Source organism: Dermacentor silvarum, chromosome 3, assembly GCF_013339745.2.
Source record: "Dermacentor silvarum isolate Dsil-2018 chromosome 3, BIME_Dsil_1.4, whole genome shotgun sequence".
NCBI lineage: Eukaryota > Metazoa > Arthropoda > Arachnida > Ixodida > Ixodidae > Dermacentor > Dermacentor silvarum.
The window spans coordinates 106,763,843-106,780,033 of NC_051156.1; the positions used below are offsets into that span (position 1 = coordinate 106,763,843).

At 45.1% G+C, this 16,191-nt stretch overlaps 1 protein-coding gene across 1 annotated transcript in view; it reads right to left on the bottom strand.

Moving 5' to 3' along the window:
* Positions 1 to 16,191, bottom strand: part of LOC125944319 (uncharacterized) — a 45,148-nt gene that overhangs the window by 17,566 nt on the left and 11,391 nt on the right. Inside the window, exon 2 of the mRNA XM_049664689.1 lies at positions 274 to 366. Within this exon, the coding sequence (XP_049520646.1) occupies positions 274 to 366 (93 nt within the window). The remainder of the gene's footprint in view (positions 1 to 273; positions 367 to 16,191) is intronic.

The window sequence follows — 16,191 nt, forward strand, 5'->3', positions numbered from 1 at the left end:
CTTTCTACTTTTCTTGTGGACAACCAATGACACAAACAACCCATCAGGAAATACGCATGGTTACCGTTTACAACTCCTCGCTCGCTTCCTTTGCCCATTTATTTATTTGACCGCCCACCCGCCCACGCGGCGAGCAAACTTATACTGTCCTTGCAATGGTCAGCCACGCTCATAAATACGTTTGCCTTTCTTCGAAACAAGCGAGCGCTGCATCCGTGCCGCATTTAGCACGGATGCAATCATACTGCAATAAAATAACCACGCTATACGGACCCTACTGCTGAGACGTTCCTGCACAGTGCGCCCTCCGAAAGTTGCGTTGTCAGCGAACTTGCGGAGGTAGTCTCGGAACTGGGCTTGCAGTTTCTGCGAACGGGAAAAGTACAATAAATAAATGCATGATGAAATGTTTTGTTTGTGCTTGGATATAAGAAACGCATAGACCGGAAGGGGAGAGTGTTAGGTGGCTGCATGAAATGTAACCGCAACGGCATCGCAAGTACTCCCCGTCTTGTTTAACAACGTTAAACGCAACCAGTCGCTCAATCAATCTACAAATTTACCTTATGTACCAGAATTCAAATGCGCGCATCCTACCTTTCGCCTAATCATACTTGCAAATTCTCGGCGTTTTTTTTCTTTTTTTTTTGCCTTTTTAGTTACAATGTACTTATTCGAATTGATATGAGGTGCAAAAATTCTTTCAGAATAGGTTAGCGACAATGAAATGCCTTGCAAGTTATTTCGTGTCTGTGTATTACGATATACGTAGCTTTATTAGACAGTTTTTAAGTAGTAGATAGATTTTATCCGGACTCACCACAAGCACTGAGCCCTTTCGTGTCTCACTTGCTCAAGCTATGATCTCACTGGCGCGATTGCTTCCGGATGAAGAAAGCAGAAAATATTTATTGGTAGATGGAACTTTCGCGATATTTCACGACGCCTTCAGTGTCTTCGGTCCACAGCGTTCTGGCTCTGTGCCAACTATGTTGAGATAGCGTGCCAGCTAGCAACGCTGTCGCTCGTAGACGCCGAGGTGTCCGGAACTACAGGTTTTCCCGCTCAATTTAATCCAAGCGCCATTCAAATTAATCCATTGGCCAGTCATTTAAATCCGAACGCCATTTAATTTAATCCACGCACCACTGAATTCAATCCAAGCGCCAGCCGAAATAATCCAAACGCCAAAGCATAACGCAATTCAAGAACCTTTGAACTTCAAGGAAACAGAAATTTTGTGAAAATATTAGGGGTTAATACCTTCAAAATAAAAGAGCCATATGGAGACGTGACTACCATGTTTGCCACGTGACTAACGGCAACCTTTGGAGGGTTTCTTTTAGGTCATCTTCTTGAGTTGACCTTGAAAAAGCGGAGCCGGAAATTAGACAAAAAGTTGGAAAGAAATATGTGCAAGAATTCGATAACTCAATAAGGTCATTACGAGCCCCATATTATATATCAATCGATAGGTAATAGCATAAGGAATATAAATATCGATTAATGATCATGACAATCGTTACATTAATTATGATAATGAGCATGACAAAGTGGAAAAGTGGGTCGAAAAGACCGAAAAGTGGCCAAGAACCGAGAAATAGTGATGGTAATGGGTGCAAGTATGGTTATGATGATGATAAAAAATGTGTATACAGAGAGTGAAGGAGGTGAATTAAGGGTGAATTGTTGGTGAATTGAGTGTGAACTGATCTGGAATTAAAGGGGTTTAGTTGGGTGACAGGAGTCATACAAACGGTACTGATGAGATAGAGTGAGCTATGATAATGAAGAGGAAATGAGAGAGAATTAAGAGTGAATGAAGGTGAATCAAGTAGTGATAGGGTGAATCAAGAGTGATGAAAATTGGAAATTTGGATCAATAAGGAAAGCCAAGTGTGATGGAAGCAAAACCGAGATGATAGAGTGAATGAAGGTGAATCAAGCACTGATAGGTGGAATCAAGAGTGAATCAAGTGTGAATTACGAGTTATTCAAGGGGTTATAGAGCAGTGGAGTGACTTCCAAAAAATGCGTGCGAGATTTGAGAGTCCAAGTGAGAGTGACTCAGCAAAAAAGTGATAAGTCATGGTTTGAGTGTGGTTAATCATAGGAAGGGTGACTTGCAGAAAAACGTGATGGTTTGCAAGAATGACTAAATTGTGGTTTCATAGTGATGATGACTCAGCGAAAAAGTGCTGAGTCAAGGTATGAGTTTGGTGAATAAAGGGGACTTGCAAAAAGACTGCATAATATGGGTTCAGAGTGACGATGACTCAGCAAAGAAGTGGTCGTCGCGTTCTTGAGTTAGCGGCGTTCGGGCTTTCGCATTCAAGTCGTCTTAGTTGCAGCATCAGGGACCCCTAGTACTTTTTTGTTCGTTGTCATGAAAGTGGCACAGCAGATGACAGTTCTCGCAGTTAATTGAGAAGAAATGTCAGCGTGTGACCAGTAAGAGGGTTAATGACATGCGTACGATTTGGTCATGGCTATCAAACGAAGCAACAAAGAGTTATTCAATGACAATCACTAGGCCCTGGCCGGGAGTCTTCGGTAACTAGCGAATATGATTTACTATTTTAATGCGATATCCGTACCCTCCAATCAATCACATCGTCATCGATAGCACTAAAACGTTCATGAAAAACAACTGACTGCATAATACACCTAACTGATAGGGTCTAGTCACTAGTAAGCACAAGTGAAATACAATGCGCAGTTCAGTGTTAAATTCTCGCTAATTCGCACGCCATAACGTCATGTATATCAAATGAAATGTCATAAAACGAGTGACTCAAGTATGCCTACTATAAACTCGTATGCTTAAGTCACTAGTGAATATTATTCACCTATTTTACTGTCACAGCAGCAGATTTCGCTTGTGAATGCCGTCATTGGTATGAATGAAGCTGTAACAACATGAGCACTTTTTGTTACCGCTGCTAACTCATAACACCGAGTAATTAGTGATCACTAGTGATGAGCTAACTGCGATGTTCTACTTTCATGCAGAATAGCGTCATGTATCTCAAATTAAATGGGAGTCAAATGGCAATTCAAGTTTATTCACTAGGAGATGCCTGGAAGCTGTCAATAGTCATCACGAATCACTTTGTTTGGTATGGCAGCGGTAGCCATCAATTGTGCACGTAGCTATTGATGTTTACCAAAATGCCATTGAATAAGCATTTTTTTCTGCTACCATTGCTACCTGATAGTCAAGAGTGATTAGTGATAGCTAGTGATAAGCTCAGTTCAGTGTTCTCTTATCATTGTAGAGCCTAGTGTGATGGATGTGAAATCAGAAGTAATTCGAACGACGATTCAAGATTAAAAAGATACAAAATGACCCTAATCCTTCACTTAGATATCTGCTAGTGGGACTCGCACCTCGGCGTTGGTGTACCCTGGTGTACTGTTTGGGGTAACTGTGTTTTCCTTGTTTTTGTGTTATTCAAGTGAAGTACGACACAGCGAATGCTGGCGAATTCTCGATGTAAACAATGTAGACTACACTACGCTACGCTACACTACACGACACGACACGACACTGCACTACACTACACTACACTACACTACACTAGGCCCGGCGTCCTCATCGTCTACTTCCATGGCGAACGGAACGGGCGCAAAGCCGAACTCGGAGGAGCGAGCGAACTGAACTGGCGGGAAACCGCCCCGCAGACGGAACCATGCAAACTGACACGCCCATGGAGCCAAATGGAGCCTACGCACATGGAGCGAAACCGCCAATCCACCGAACTTCAGTGTACGGCAATTACTGATTTCTAATTATTTTTTTAATCATTCCTGTCACTTAACTCAATTTGTAACTAAACTTATGCTCTAATGTCATATCTACCATCAACATTAGGCAAAACCATTGATTTCATACAGTTTTTACTTTTAATGATTTATTTTGAATTTAGAAACTTTTTTTGAATTTCGCACAAATTGGAAGTCGCTGGTCGACTGGACGCCCCTGCTTAAGAAAAAAGAGTGTCAGTCGCTGCTCGTGCCACTAATAACTAAGAGATTCTAAGAATTAGTGAGTAGTAATCACGAATCACTTTTTTGTATGACAGTGGTAGCCATCATTCATTCATTTTGCCACTGCTATGAGTGTGTTTATTTAAATACTTCCCTCTGTTTGAGATTGCAGATTTGATGAAAACAGTGGTGATCACTATTTATTACGTTCACTTCAGTTTTCCCGACTTTTTAGAAATCACAGCTTCATGGACATAAAATGAAAGGTCGCTTGAAAGGTGATTACAATATGACAATTAGGAACGGAGGAACTTGAGCCAGTAGTAAATATCAATAACCTTTTTACTATTATAGTGTTTACTTGTACGCGCTGAGCAAAATAAAGTGTCAATATACCAGCAATTAGTTGACGAATATAAAGAACATCAGCGAGTCATCAGCGATAAATAGTGATTTTGTACTGTTCTGTGTTGCCGGGTATTTACAGTCCACTTTTGCAAGTCGTCCTTTGTTCACCAAACTAGGACCGTGACTGAGCACTTTTTCGCTGAGTCATCATTACTCTGAAACCACAATTTACAGTGATTTTCCGAGTCATTATGTTTTTTTACTAGTCACCTTTTCTGCGATTCCCCAAACTCACACCATGACTCAGCACTTTTTTTTGCTTAGTCACTCTCACTTAGACCCTCAAATCTCACCTATATTTTTTCCAAGTCACCTCCCCACTCCATAACATCTTGATTCACCCTATCACTGCTTGGTTCACTTCCATTCACTCTCTCATCTCGGTTTTACTTTATCACACTTAGTTTGCTCTGTTACTCCAAATTTCCAACTTGTATCACTCTTGATTCACTCTATCCCCACTTCATTAACCGCCATTCACCCTTAATTCACTCTCATTTACTCTTCATTATCTTAGCTCATTCTATCTCATCATTGCCTTTCGTTTGACTCCTGTCACCCAACTAAACCCCTTTAATTCCTGATCAGTTTATGCTCAATTCACCAACAACTCACTCTTAATTCTTCTCCTTCCCCTCCCTGTATACCCATTTTTTATCATTATCATAACCATACTTGCACCCATTACCATAATTTTTCTCGGTTCTTAGACACTTTTCGCGGCTTTTGACCCACTTTTCCGCTTTGTCATGCTTATTATCATAATTAATGTAATTACTACCATGATCATTTATCGATATTTATATTCCTTATGCCTGTATATCTATTGATTATATGGTATTCGTAATGACTTACTGAGTTATCGATTCCTTGTACATATTTATTTCCGATTGTTTGTCCATTTTCTGGCTCCACTTTTTCAAGGTCAACTCAAAACGACGCCCCAAAAGAAACCCTCCAAAGGTTGTCTGTCGTTAGTAACGTGGCAGGAAAGCTACTGGTCTCTCCATATGGCTCTTTTATTTTGAAGGTATTAACCCCAACTACTACTTCTGCAAAATAAAAAGTTTCTGGCTCAGACTACCTAGCTCATACCAGACCATTGTTTATTAAACATAGAATATAGCCCATCCATCATCTAGTGTCGTTTACCATACTTCGCGCCTTGGATAACTTGATCTTACCTCGGTCTAAGTTCATAATTCAGCTGTCATCGGTTACACAATCGCAAACTCATACAAGCACCAGACGCAAAGAGAAATGGCATCTACCCCGACTTCGCACAACGTATGGCTCCCAAATGTTGCATTTAGTGGTTCCGAACACCCTTAATACAAACAAATGGTACACAGAAAATATGAACCTAAACAAAAAAAAAACATTTGTTCAGCAATTTTTTGAGCATGTGGTGGGCTCAAACCCAAATTAGGGTATTTTTTTATATTTTTTGCCACGGTATAAAAGAAAAATACTGCTATGTATTTTGTTTAAACATGATGTACTATATCGTAGTGTGGAATTGCAATCATGTTTTAAACATTATGTTTCTGCTATACCACTGTTTCTTTAGTTTTTTTTTTTACTATCGGTGCATTGTATATTTGAATTTTACTTTTGCCTTGCATTTAGTTTAATTGTAATTCTGCATTGTGTACGGTTCCTTGATTAATGGTATATATGTGAAATTGTATTTTTCCCTTCACTGCTGCTTTTCCCTTCAATGGGCCCCGGACCCCGTCAAGCTGCTTCAAGGCAGCTTTTTGTCCCGGGCCTCTTTCTCTTGGAGAAATATAAATGAATCTTGAATCTTGAATCTTTTCACAAAATTTCTGTTCCCTTGAAGTTCAAAGGTTCTTGAATTGAGGTATGCTTGGATAAAATTCACTGGCGTTTGGATTATTTCGGCTGGCGCTTGGATTAAATTTACTGGCGCTTGAATTAAATTAAGCGGGAAAACCTGTAGTCTCGCGAAATCGCGGGAAATTAAAAGTATCTCCAAAAGTGGTCATCCCAGAAAACCGCCCCTGATATGTGCATTACCAACCTGTCACAAATTCAGCAATATCTGGCGTCACGTAGATTATTATGATGAGCATGAATTAAGGCTCACCGACACCCACTCAAGTCATCCCTTGGCTTCCTGGCGCTGTCAAAACGCCAAATTAACTCTATAATATGTATACAAGCTGTCCCAACTATTATCCACCAAGATTTTAAAATATGCAAATGCCACGTATACCTGGACAGAACCAAGGTAATGTTTGCCGTCGCTTGGAGATATGCAGATTTCTTTAACAGCGAAGCTGATTAAGGTGTACGCAGAGAAACTCCTCCGCCTGGCGATGACGTCACCGGCGTCGCCTAGCAACGGAGGTTGCTCCGTTGCTAGGCGACGCCGGTGACGTCATCGCTAGGTGGAGGAGTTTCTCTGCGCACTTTCTCGCCCTATGCTGCGCCGCCGCCGCCACCACTCGCTCCGACTTAAGGATGGTCGATTAATTATTTTATTCGATTAACGATTAATCGTTCATCGTTTTAGCCTTTAATCAATTAATCGCTTTCGATGCAGGGTTTTTCATTGATTAATTGATTAATCGAAATTTTTGCCGGGCAGTTTCAAAAAGGCTGAAACGCAGTTATTTACCTTGTTAAATACTAACTATAGTTGGCACTAGTGGCTTTTGACAAGATAAACAATATATGCTATAAAATGACACTTAGTCCAGAATGAAAAAATTTGTCGAACCTAACACTCCGTGAAGGTGGTTAACCAGCAAAGCTGAAACGTGCGGCCACGGTATTTATCACTGGTTAATCCCTAGAGTTCATTAAAGTATTTCTCAATTATGACGTTACACACACGTTCGGCTGCGACGGAGATAACGTCACTGACGGTATGCCCGCACTTCGCCGTTGTCCTTTGCGATGTCTCAAGTTTGCTCGGTGGCCTGATTAGCAGCATTCGCCCACCACTGTCGCTCGCGATTCTTCGAAATTAAATTGCTTCAAAAATTAAATCTGTCCGTCACACAAGACAATGACTCATACCCCCTAAAGCAATGGCTCATAGCGCCGTAAACGCGGCCTCCCCATTACGACGACAGAAGAAAAGTGGAATTCTACGCTGGAACAATGAGTGGCAACGCAGCCAGCTGTGGAAGAAGACGACGACGACGAACGCGGGAGCAGTGGCACGAGCGCGTGCAGAGCACGAGCACGAGCCAACGAGCCAGCTGCTGAAGAAGACGACGACGCTCGAGCCAATGCTGATGATGATAGTTTTGTGTACACAGGCGATTTCGTCTAGCCATATATGATTTCGCCTATAGTAGGATACAAGCTTAAAAACAGCAGTTGGCAAAAAAGGCCGACGGACCGCACGGGGTTGTGTTACTCCGCCAGCCAATCACAGAAGCAAACAAAATCGGCGTCGTGCGACGTTTTCAAAATGGCGTTATACTTGATACGACTGTACTTGTCGTACTTGTACTTTCCAATATAATAGTTGAGTGTAAACGTATAAAATTACGCGTTTATAATTTTATTTTTGTGGTTAACGCCTTATTTTGTGTGACAGTGAAACTTTGAAGTACGAACTATTTGCAGCCTCGCGGAGGAACAGTGGCTGGCGGTTATGAGGGCGTGGGCGGGGCTTCACTGCAGACTTAAGTTGTATCCGACTATAGACATATAAAGCTTCGATTTAACAAGGTACATTTCACTAGTGAATCCCAGTACAGTACAGTTAAAGAAGAGTTTAAAAATGGCAAAAGTGAAAGGCGAAGTCCAACTGCAATATGCAAGAAATTGCAATGTATACACAGGGGAAAAGAAAGTCAGGGGTTAAGGATTTTAAACCACGTGATCTTTTCTATATACATAGCGAAGGAATATCAATTGGCTGGCATGTTTGGGTGAAACCGACACCTACTTTGAATGGCCACACAACCAGCATGCGAGAATATTCCGTCGCTATGACAAATACATGGTCTAAGCCGGCGCGCATGCTGTGAAACATTTTTAGTGGACTGGGAGTGGCACTACGATCAATGACTGGGTTGTGCCTTGAATTGCGAGGGCATTTCAAGCCTCCGGCTTCGCGCGGGGTGGTGGCGTGTGCGGTAGGGGGGGGGGGGGGGGGAAGAGAGGGAAAGCGCTCGGCTCGGCATCACTCAGGACTCGGAAAGACAGTCGACAGTCGCTCTACCCCAGCCGCACAGACACTGCTCGTGGGCTGCCATTCCAGTACGATTTCGAAATTCTCGGGCCACTCCTTTCAAAATCTCGAAAACGATTAATCGAACAGGCCTAATCGATTAAGTCGATTAAATGAAAGGTTGACATCGATGAAGAATAATCGTCTTGCGGGATACTTTTAATCGATTAATCGTTCATCGATATTACCAACCCTACTCCGACTCCGCCGCTGCTCCCGCCATAGCGCCTCCTAGCTTGCATAACCCCCACAGCAGCGCCCACGGTGGCAGAATAGTAGAGGTGGCCAAACGAGCGCCGCAAGCGCGTCGCGGCACCTCTCCAGTTAGTAAGTAAATTTCTTCCTAGTCCCTTTTGACGCAGGGCAGGTGGTTTAGGCGCCACAGGAAAAAATATATAGTCTATGTTGTATTCCACAGTTCACTTAGGTTTTTGGTTCGTGTACCGTCAAGTTTCACCACAATTTCGCGCAAGAGCACCCCGATCACCAGTTTTGCGAAAAACACCACGCCAAGACGAGCCATGGCCAAAGTTTGCCGTCGCCGACGAAGCATCAGCTGGGTCGCATCTCGTAGCTTGTAACCAGCTCCTTGGTCACTTGCACAGGGGTAGATCTGAATGGGCTCCACTCGAGCCCTGAGTAAGGATTGGCGAGGGCTGCACTCTGCGTTCCGCGCGGCCGTCGTATTCGCATCGATGTCCAAGCGGTGGCGTGCCGGTGTGCGCAGTTGATGGAGGAGGTGTGTTGGGTGTTATCCCGGTCGGGCTGCTTTCGGTTTGTCTGCATAGACGGTTCCCACCGCAGCAATAGGCTCTTCGTTGACTGGATCCGATCGATTTGTGCTTCATCCATTTGACCGGGCCCGCACAAGAGTTCGGTCAAACTTGGTGGTGTTTGGGATTTATCATGCAGGCGTGGGCAGACCTGTAAGATGTGAGCAACGGTTTCTTCGGGGGCACCGCACAAACGGCATGAAGGGTCTGAGTCGAACAGTTCATGTAGTCGTTGTTGAGTGGCCGAAGATCCTGTGCGAGCTTGGAAGAGTGGTTGGCTCGGTTTTTCGTCCCTGTAGTATGGTTCACTGCCAGGTTCCAGTTTATGTTTCGCATAGCACGACAGACTGTTTTTCTTTGCGGTCACTGTGCGCCATATGTGTTTGACTTCTTTCTGGGGTTTTACGTGCCAAAACCAGTTCTGATTATAAGGCACGCCGTAGTGGAGGGATCCGGATTAATTTTGACCACCTGGGGTTCTTTAACGTGCGCTACAACGCAAGCACACGGGCGTTTTTGCATTTCGCCTCCATTGAAATGCGGCCGCCGGGGCCGGGATTCGATGCGCGACCTCGTGCTCAGCAGCGCAACGCCTTAGGTGACTGAGCCACCCCAGCGGGTTATGTGTGTGCCTGTCTGTGTTATATATTTGCTCACTTCTTTACGCCATTCGCTTTCATTTTTGGGTTCCTGTAGCTTTGGGTTTGGGCCGAATTTTGCTTCGATGGAGGCAAGTCGTTGTATCCAGAGGGTCTTTATGCCCTTATACCGCAGGTGTAGATATATTCGGCGGCTGTAATTGGCTTCGGGCATAAATTTCAGCCTGCCCGTGTATTGCAATTTTGATCTTGCTTCTCGAATTTCAAACGTTGGCCAACCCATTTCACGTGTTATTGCGGCATTGGCTGTGAAAATGTTTCCTCCCAGCAGCCATCGCCTAAGTTCGTTGTGGGGCCGGTTTAGGCATTTTATTGTCTGGGTCGGGTATGTTAGTGTAGCCGTTGAGTATGTTGTTGTTGGGACTGCGAGTATTTTCCATAGTGTGCGACCTACTGAATAAGGGTTGTACAGAGGTCAACACTCATGTCTAGAACAACGGAGCGTGGCGCTCGGCACTGCACGAGCGACATCTACAGCTTGAAATAGGCCACATCTGAGCATGCGCGGTGCCAATGACGCGCCTGCCTCGCATTTTCTCTCCTTGTTTATCGGCGCGGCTGCAACAACTGCTTTGGCCGGCAGAAGCGCTGTCAACGGTGTAGCGCCGCCAAAAAGAAAAAAAGAAAAACGCGCGGAATCGCCCGGCTCGGCGCCCTTATACTACAGGCTTGTTCTCAGTTCGCGGTATCGTCATACCGCCATTGCGTCGCACATATATCTCGCGCATCGCGCCGTGGATTTTGCATAACGCATTGCGTTTATTGCCCCCTGTTAGGAGTGAATTTTACAAACCTACTTTCATCATTTGCCGTCAACCCGCCAACGTTAATTGCGAATAATTGTTGGTTAAAGAATGCTGCCTAGATATCCTGAACTTATGAGATTTATTGAAATCAACACATGTAGCTACCTCAAGAACGCTGTCAAATGTAAGAACAACATACATGCGTAGTAAGCGGAGGCATTTCCTTGTGCGTCTCGTGAGCGACCATTGTCAATGATAACATTGTCAATAAGGATAAGATTTAAGCATAGCTTGCACCGGGCGCAGAGAACGATTCGCTGCGTTTTTTGTTTGTTTGTTTGCTTGCTTGCTTGCTTGCTTGCTTGCTTGCTTGCTTGCTTGCTTGCTTGCTTGCTTGCTTGCTTGCTTGCTTGCTTGCTTGCTTGCTTGCTTGCTTGCTTGCTTGCTTGTTTGTTCGTTTTCGTTTTTGCGCTACACCGTTGACAGCGCTTTTGACGGCCAAAGCAGTTGTTGCAGCCGCGCCGATAAACAAGGAGAGAAAATGCGAAGCCGACGCATCATTTGCACCGCGCATGCGCAGATGTGGCCTATTTCAAACAGCAGATGTCGCTCGTGCAGTCTCGAGCGCGACGTTCCGTCGTTCTAGACATGAGTGTTGACCTCTGTACGAATGTCGGGATAGGTGCCATACTCGACCTTTTAGAAGGTTCGATTTCTTTTTTATTGAATTAGTTTGTTTTTGAAGGCAGTCTTTCTTGTCTGATATTTCAATTCCAAGATATTTATAGGTTGGTGTTGTTGTTATAGAATCTCCTTCCTTGTAGTATGAATGTCAGTCCTTCAGTTTTTGTGTTTTGACTCATCCATTGCGTTTTTTCTGTGTTGAACTTGAGGTAGTCCTTAGCCACTACTCGAGAACAGATATCCAGAAGGTCCTGTAGGTCAGCTGCCGACTCGTCAGCGAAAGCCAAACACGAGATTTTTGTGTACACTTCTTGGTGGTCTGTTGTTATTGTGGACAGTCTCACTCCAGGTCCCTCATCGTTTAGTGCTCTCAGTAGGTTGTTTGTATAGATGTTAAATAGGGTCGATGATAGAGGGCATCCCTATTTTAATTCGGCTTTTAGTTTCACTTTCTGAGATTTCAATCCATGTACTTCATAAACTGCTGTGCATTCTTTATAAAGTGCCTTCAGTAGTTCAATAAATTCCTGGTCCAATTTCATGTTTTCAAGCTTTCCCACAGTTTGGGATGCTGTACAGAGTCGTAGGCTTTTTCTAGATCTAGGAAGGCCAGATAGAGTTGCGATTTTTCCTTGTGCTTCATTTCGATTGTTTAGGTGAGAGTGAAAATTGATCACTTGTTCGTCCTTGTGGGCGGAAGACATTTTGTGATTCACTGTATAGTTTGTTCTTTCCACAATAGTTTTGTAGTGTACGGTTTAGAGTTGCGCTGAAGAGCTTAAAAATGTTGCTGAGCACAGCTATTGGACGGTAGGCATTGATGTCATTTTCTGCTTTCCCTTTGCCTTTGTGAATGAGTTGTATTCGGGCTTCTTTCCAAGCTTCTGGTATCTCTCGTGTCGCAAGGGTGTCGTTGAAACAGTTGAGTAGCGTTTCTCTTGCTTTTGTTAGGAGAGCTTTGAGAAATTCATTTGGAATATCATCAAGGCCTGATGCTTTTTGGTTCTTTAAATCCCCGATGCGTCGTTTTAATTCTGCCATTGTGATCTCACTGGATAGAGTCTCACTGTGTGGTGTTGCATTGCAGCATTTCATTTTGGTGTTTTGGGGTTGGTGCAGTGGTGTTGCGTAGTTTGCTTGCATGGTTTCAAAGTGGTGTGTTGTTCTATTTCTTATTTTATGTGGAGAGTACATCCCTCACCTGTTAGGAACGTGACAGCCTTGTGCAGATCGTCCCGTGGTTCCAGGGTCTGTATGTAGATCCAGAACTTCTGGCTGTAGTGTTGTCGCTCTTTTGTAACATGTTCTTCGTGCTGCTTGAATGCTTTGTCTATCTTTTTTGCGACCATAGTTTTGACTCGTTCTTTTTGTGACATGTATTGTTCCCAGTTGACATCTTTTAAGGTCGTGTTCTCTTCAGGTGTATGGTCGTGCTGTCTGGAGAGTGTCTTTTGTTTTTGTATCTCCGTTTTCAGCTCCTTGTCGAACCATGGCGACGTCCTAGATCAGTTTTTTTCCAGTTGTTTTTCCAATGGTTTCATGAGCTATTGATAGACATTTTTCTGTGAATTCTTTATAGGTCAGTGGTCCTTCTATTGCTAGTTCCAAAACTCTAGCAAATGCTTCAAGGCGCTGGTCTTCTTTCACTATCCAGTGTGCTTTGGTGGGCTTTGTCGCAGTGTCCTTTCGAGGTTGATTCCGCTTTAAGCTTATTGTAATTCTACTGTGGTCATTTCCGCAGTTGGTATATTTCTCTTCATCGATGTGTATGGATGATATATGCGTGTGTTGCCTTGTTGTCTCGTCATTGTACAGGACATAGTCAATAGCGGTTTTGCTTGAATTACGTGACCATGTGTATGTTCCGTTTGCAAGTAGGGTCCAGGTTGGCTATGTGCAGGTTGCACTGTATGTCTAGCTTGCGGAGACCAGCTGAATTTTTTTTCGTAGCCATCTAGCTCTGTTATGTGGCAGTTGAAATCTCTTATAAGGAGGACTGGCTTGTTCTTGTAGGTTTTTTCTATGTCTTTTTCGATACAGCTGTACTTCTTGCCAATTACTGCATCTTAAATATTTTAAATATCGTGTCACTCTTTCCCAATGCATTCTTCATTTCATAGTTCACCTCAGTAGTCATTGCCATGATTTTAGTACATGTATATTTTACGCACTTTACAGCGATTACTTACAGCGATTACTAGGCCCCCTTACAGCCACGCCTCATCTACTTCTCAGAATTCATCGCTCCACTGCAAACTCACAAACAATGGCATGGCGCTCTTTGGCCATACTTGGCCCTTGCGCCATTAAAACACCATACATCATCATCATCATCATCATCAGTCATAGATATTGTCATAGTTTCTACAGCGGTCGCCAGGAGGCGACAGGGGCTTTATGGACTCGTAAGACGTACATCGCAAGCTTTCGCTGTACTGTAAAAGGGTGGTTATTATCGCAAATTGTGTGGCTTTAAAACGTTGTTTATGTTTTTAATAGCTTGTAGAGGCTGTCAGCCGGCCTTGCCCTCAAATACAAGGGTGCCAGGCTCTATGGAGCTTAAAAATTTCTGATCGGCGCGGGTAATCTCGACACGACTGACACAGAGCGCCGATCGCAGGGACGCGTGTGTATTTTTCTGGAAGCTTGAAAATTCTTACCGGCGAGCGTACAGCGTAAAAAAAAAATATTTGGTTTTCACGTCATTGTGGGTTGCCTTAAGCTTATGGACGTACTTGATTTATGATCGCCTGGCTGTAACGAAATTCCACTGTTGCGCGGTCGCCAATTGTTCAGTTATTGTTAAGCTCTAACGGCGCCTGCGCTAGTAGCTTCAGATGGCAATTAAGTGCAAACGGGTACGCGCCTACGAAATGTTGGAGACTGCAAACGACGGGAGTAGACGCCGTTGTGTGTAGGCACAGTGACGCCGCCGCGCCTTCGTGCTCGCGGCCGACCACTCTGAGCAACAACGAACAGAAACAGCGTGAAACACGCAGTAAGTGAAGCCGCGGTGACCGCTGTAGACGCTGTGCAGTGAACTTCACTTGGGATATACACTGCAGACAGATCGCGCACGCTCAAGTTCCCACATTGAGTATCACGGTGTTGCAGAAAGCTCGATGAACGTCTCTTTTTAAATGAGCTGGTCCTCCCAGTGATTTAATCGTTCAATAACGCGCTTGGAAACTGACTATTTCTCGACTCTAACGTTTCTGATTAATAATACTAGTATAATGAAGAGAATGACATCGTGGGCTGAGCGATCATCATCACGAGAAAAAGGCACGAGATCGGCGTTCGAACACCACCATCTTGTTCTCCCTGCGTGCTGTTCCGAGCTACCGCCTGTTTGTTGGACTCGCCCAATAAACCTCTTTACATTTGGTGGAGGTGCTGGGTACGCACATCGCCGGCGCCCTGGAACTCCGATCACGCACGTTGCACTCGACCATGCCAGCTGACGCTACCCAACCGCCGCCACCTCTCCCGGCCGCCGTTTGCCCCGGCCCGGTTCGCCAGCGAGACCCCCCGGTATTTTCGGGTACCGAAGACCAGGACGTCGAGGACTGGCTGTCGTCCTACGAAAAAGTTAGTGGACCCAACAAGTGGGATGACGCTGCTAAGTTGAGTACCGCGAACTTTTACCTGGCTGGCGTGGCGAAGCTGTGGTATACGAACCACGAATCTGAATTTGAGAACTGGTCCGCTTTCAGGGAGGCAATATCTGCCGTTTTCGGTCGCCCTGCCGTGCGGAAGTTACGCGCCGAACAACGGCTGCGCACACGGGCACAGGAACCCAATGAAACCTTTACCGCCTATATTGAGGACATAATCGATCTGTGCAGGCGCGTCGATGCCTCAATGAGCGAAAGTGCCAAAATACAGCACATTATGAAGGGCGTCGACGACGATGTCTTTCAAATGCTTCTTGCGAAGTCTCCTGGCACTGTGTCTGAAGTGGTAACCCTGTGCCAGAGCTATGACGAATTGAGAAGGCAGCGAGCTCTCACTCGACGTTCATCTCAGACGTACAACCAACCACTCGCTGCACTGGACGTCGTGCCTGACCAGTCATACCTTCTCGCACAAATGAAAGACTTTGTGCGTGAGGAAGTGGCCCGTCAGTTGTCTCTCCTGCCGTTTGCTCAGCGTCAGGAGCTCCCACAGCAGCAGCAACTGCAGCAACCAATCCCGTTGGCTCCCGTGCTTCGACACGTCATTCAGGAACAGATTTCCGAGGCCACGCCGGTGCCCATTCAGCAGCACCCTGTCGCCGCGCCTCTTAGTTACGCTGAGGTAGTAAAGCGGCAGCAGCTACAACAGCGCTCGCCGTTCCATGGTGTGTCGTATGCTGCAGCCCCGACTCAGCCGTCCATGACATGGGCTGCTCCCATCACTGCAAATCCCTGGCGAACGCACGACAACCGGCCGATCTGTTTTGCATGCGGCGGCCCTGGTCATATCGCCCGACACTGCCGTCGTCGCGCCCCAGGTTACTCAGACGCCCGCTCACCGAACTACATGGATCGTCCCCGCTCTCGTTATGAAAGTCCGGATCCCCAAACAAGCATGTCTTCACGTGACTATCCGCAACCCACGTCTCGTCGCTCACCTTCACCCCGTCGCCGCTCCTTGTCGCCCATGCGTCGTCGACCAGACCCTGAAAATGAGGGAAACTAGCCTCCGCAGTTCAAGAGGCAAGAACTGCGCTG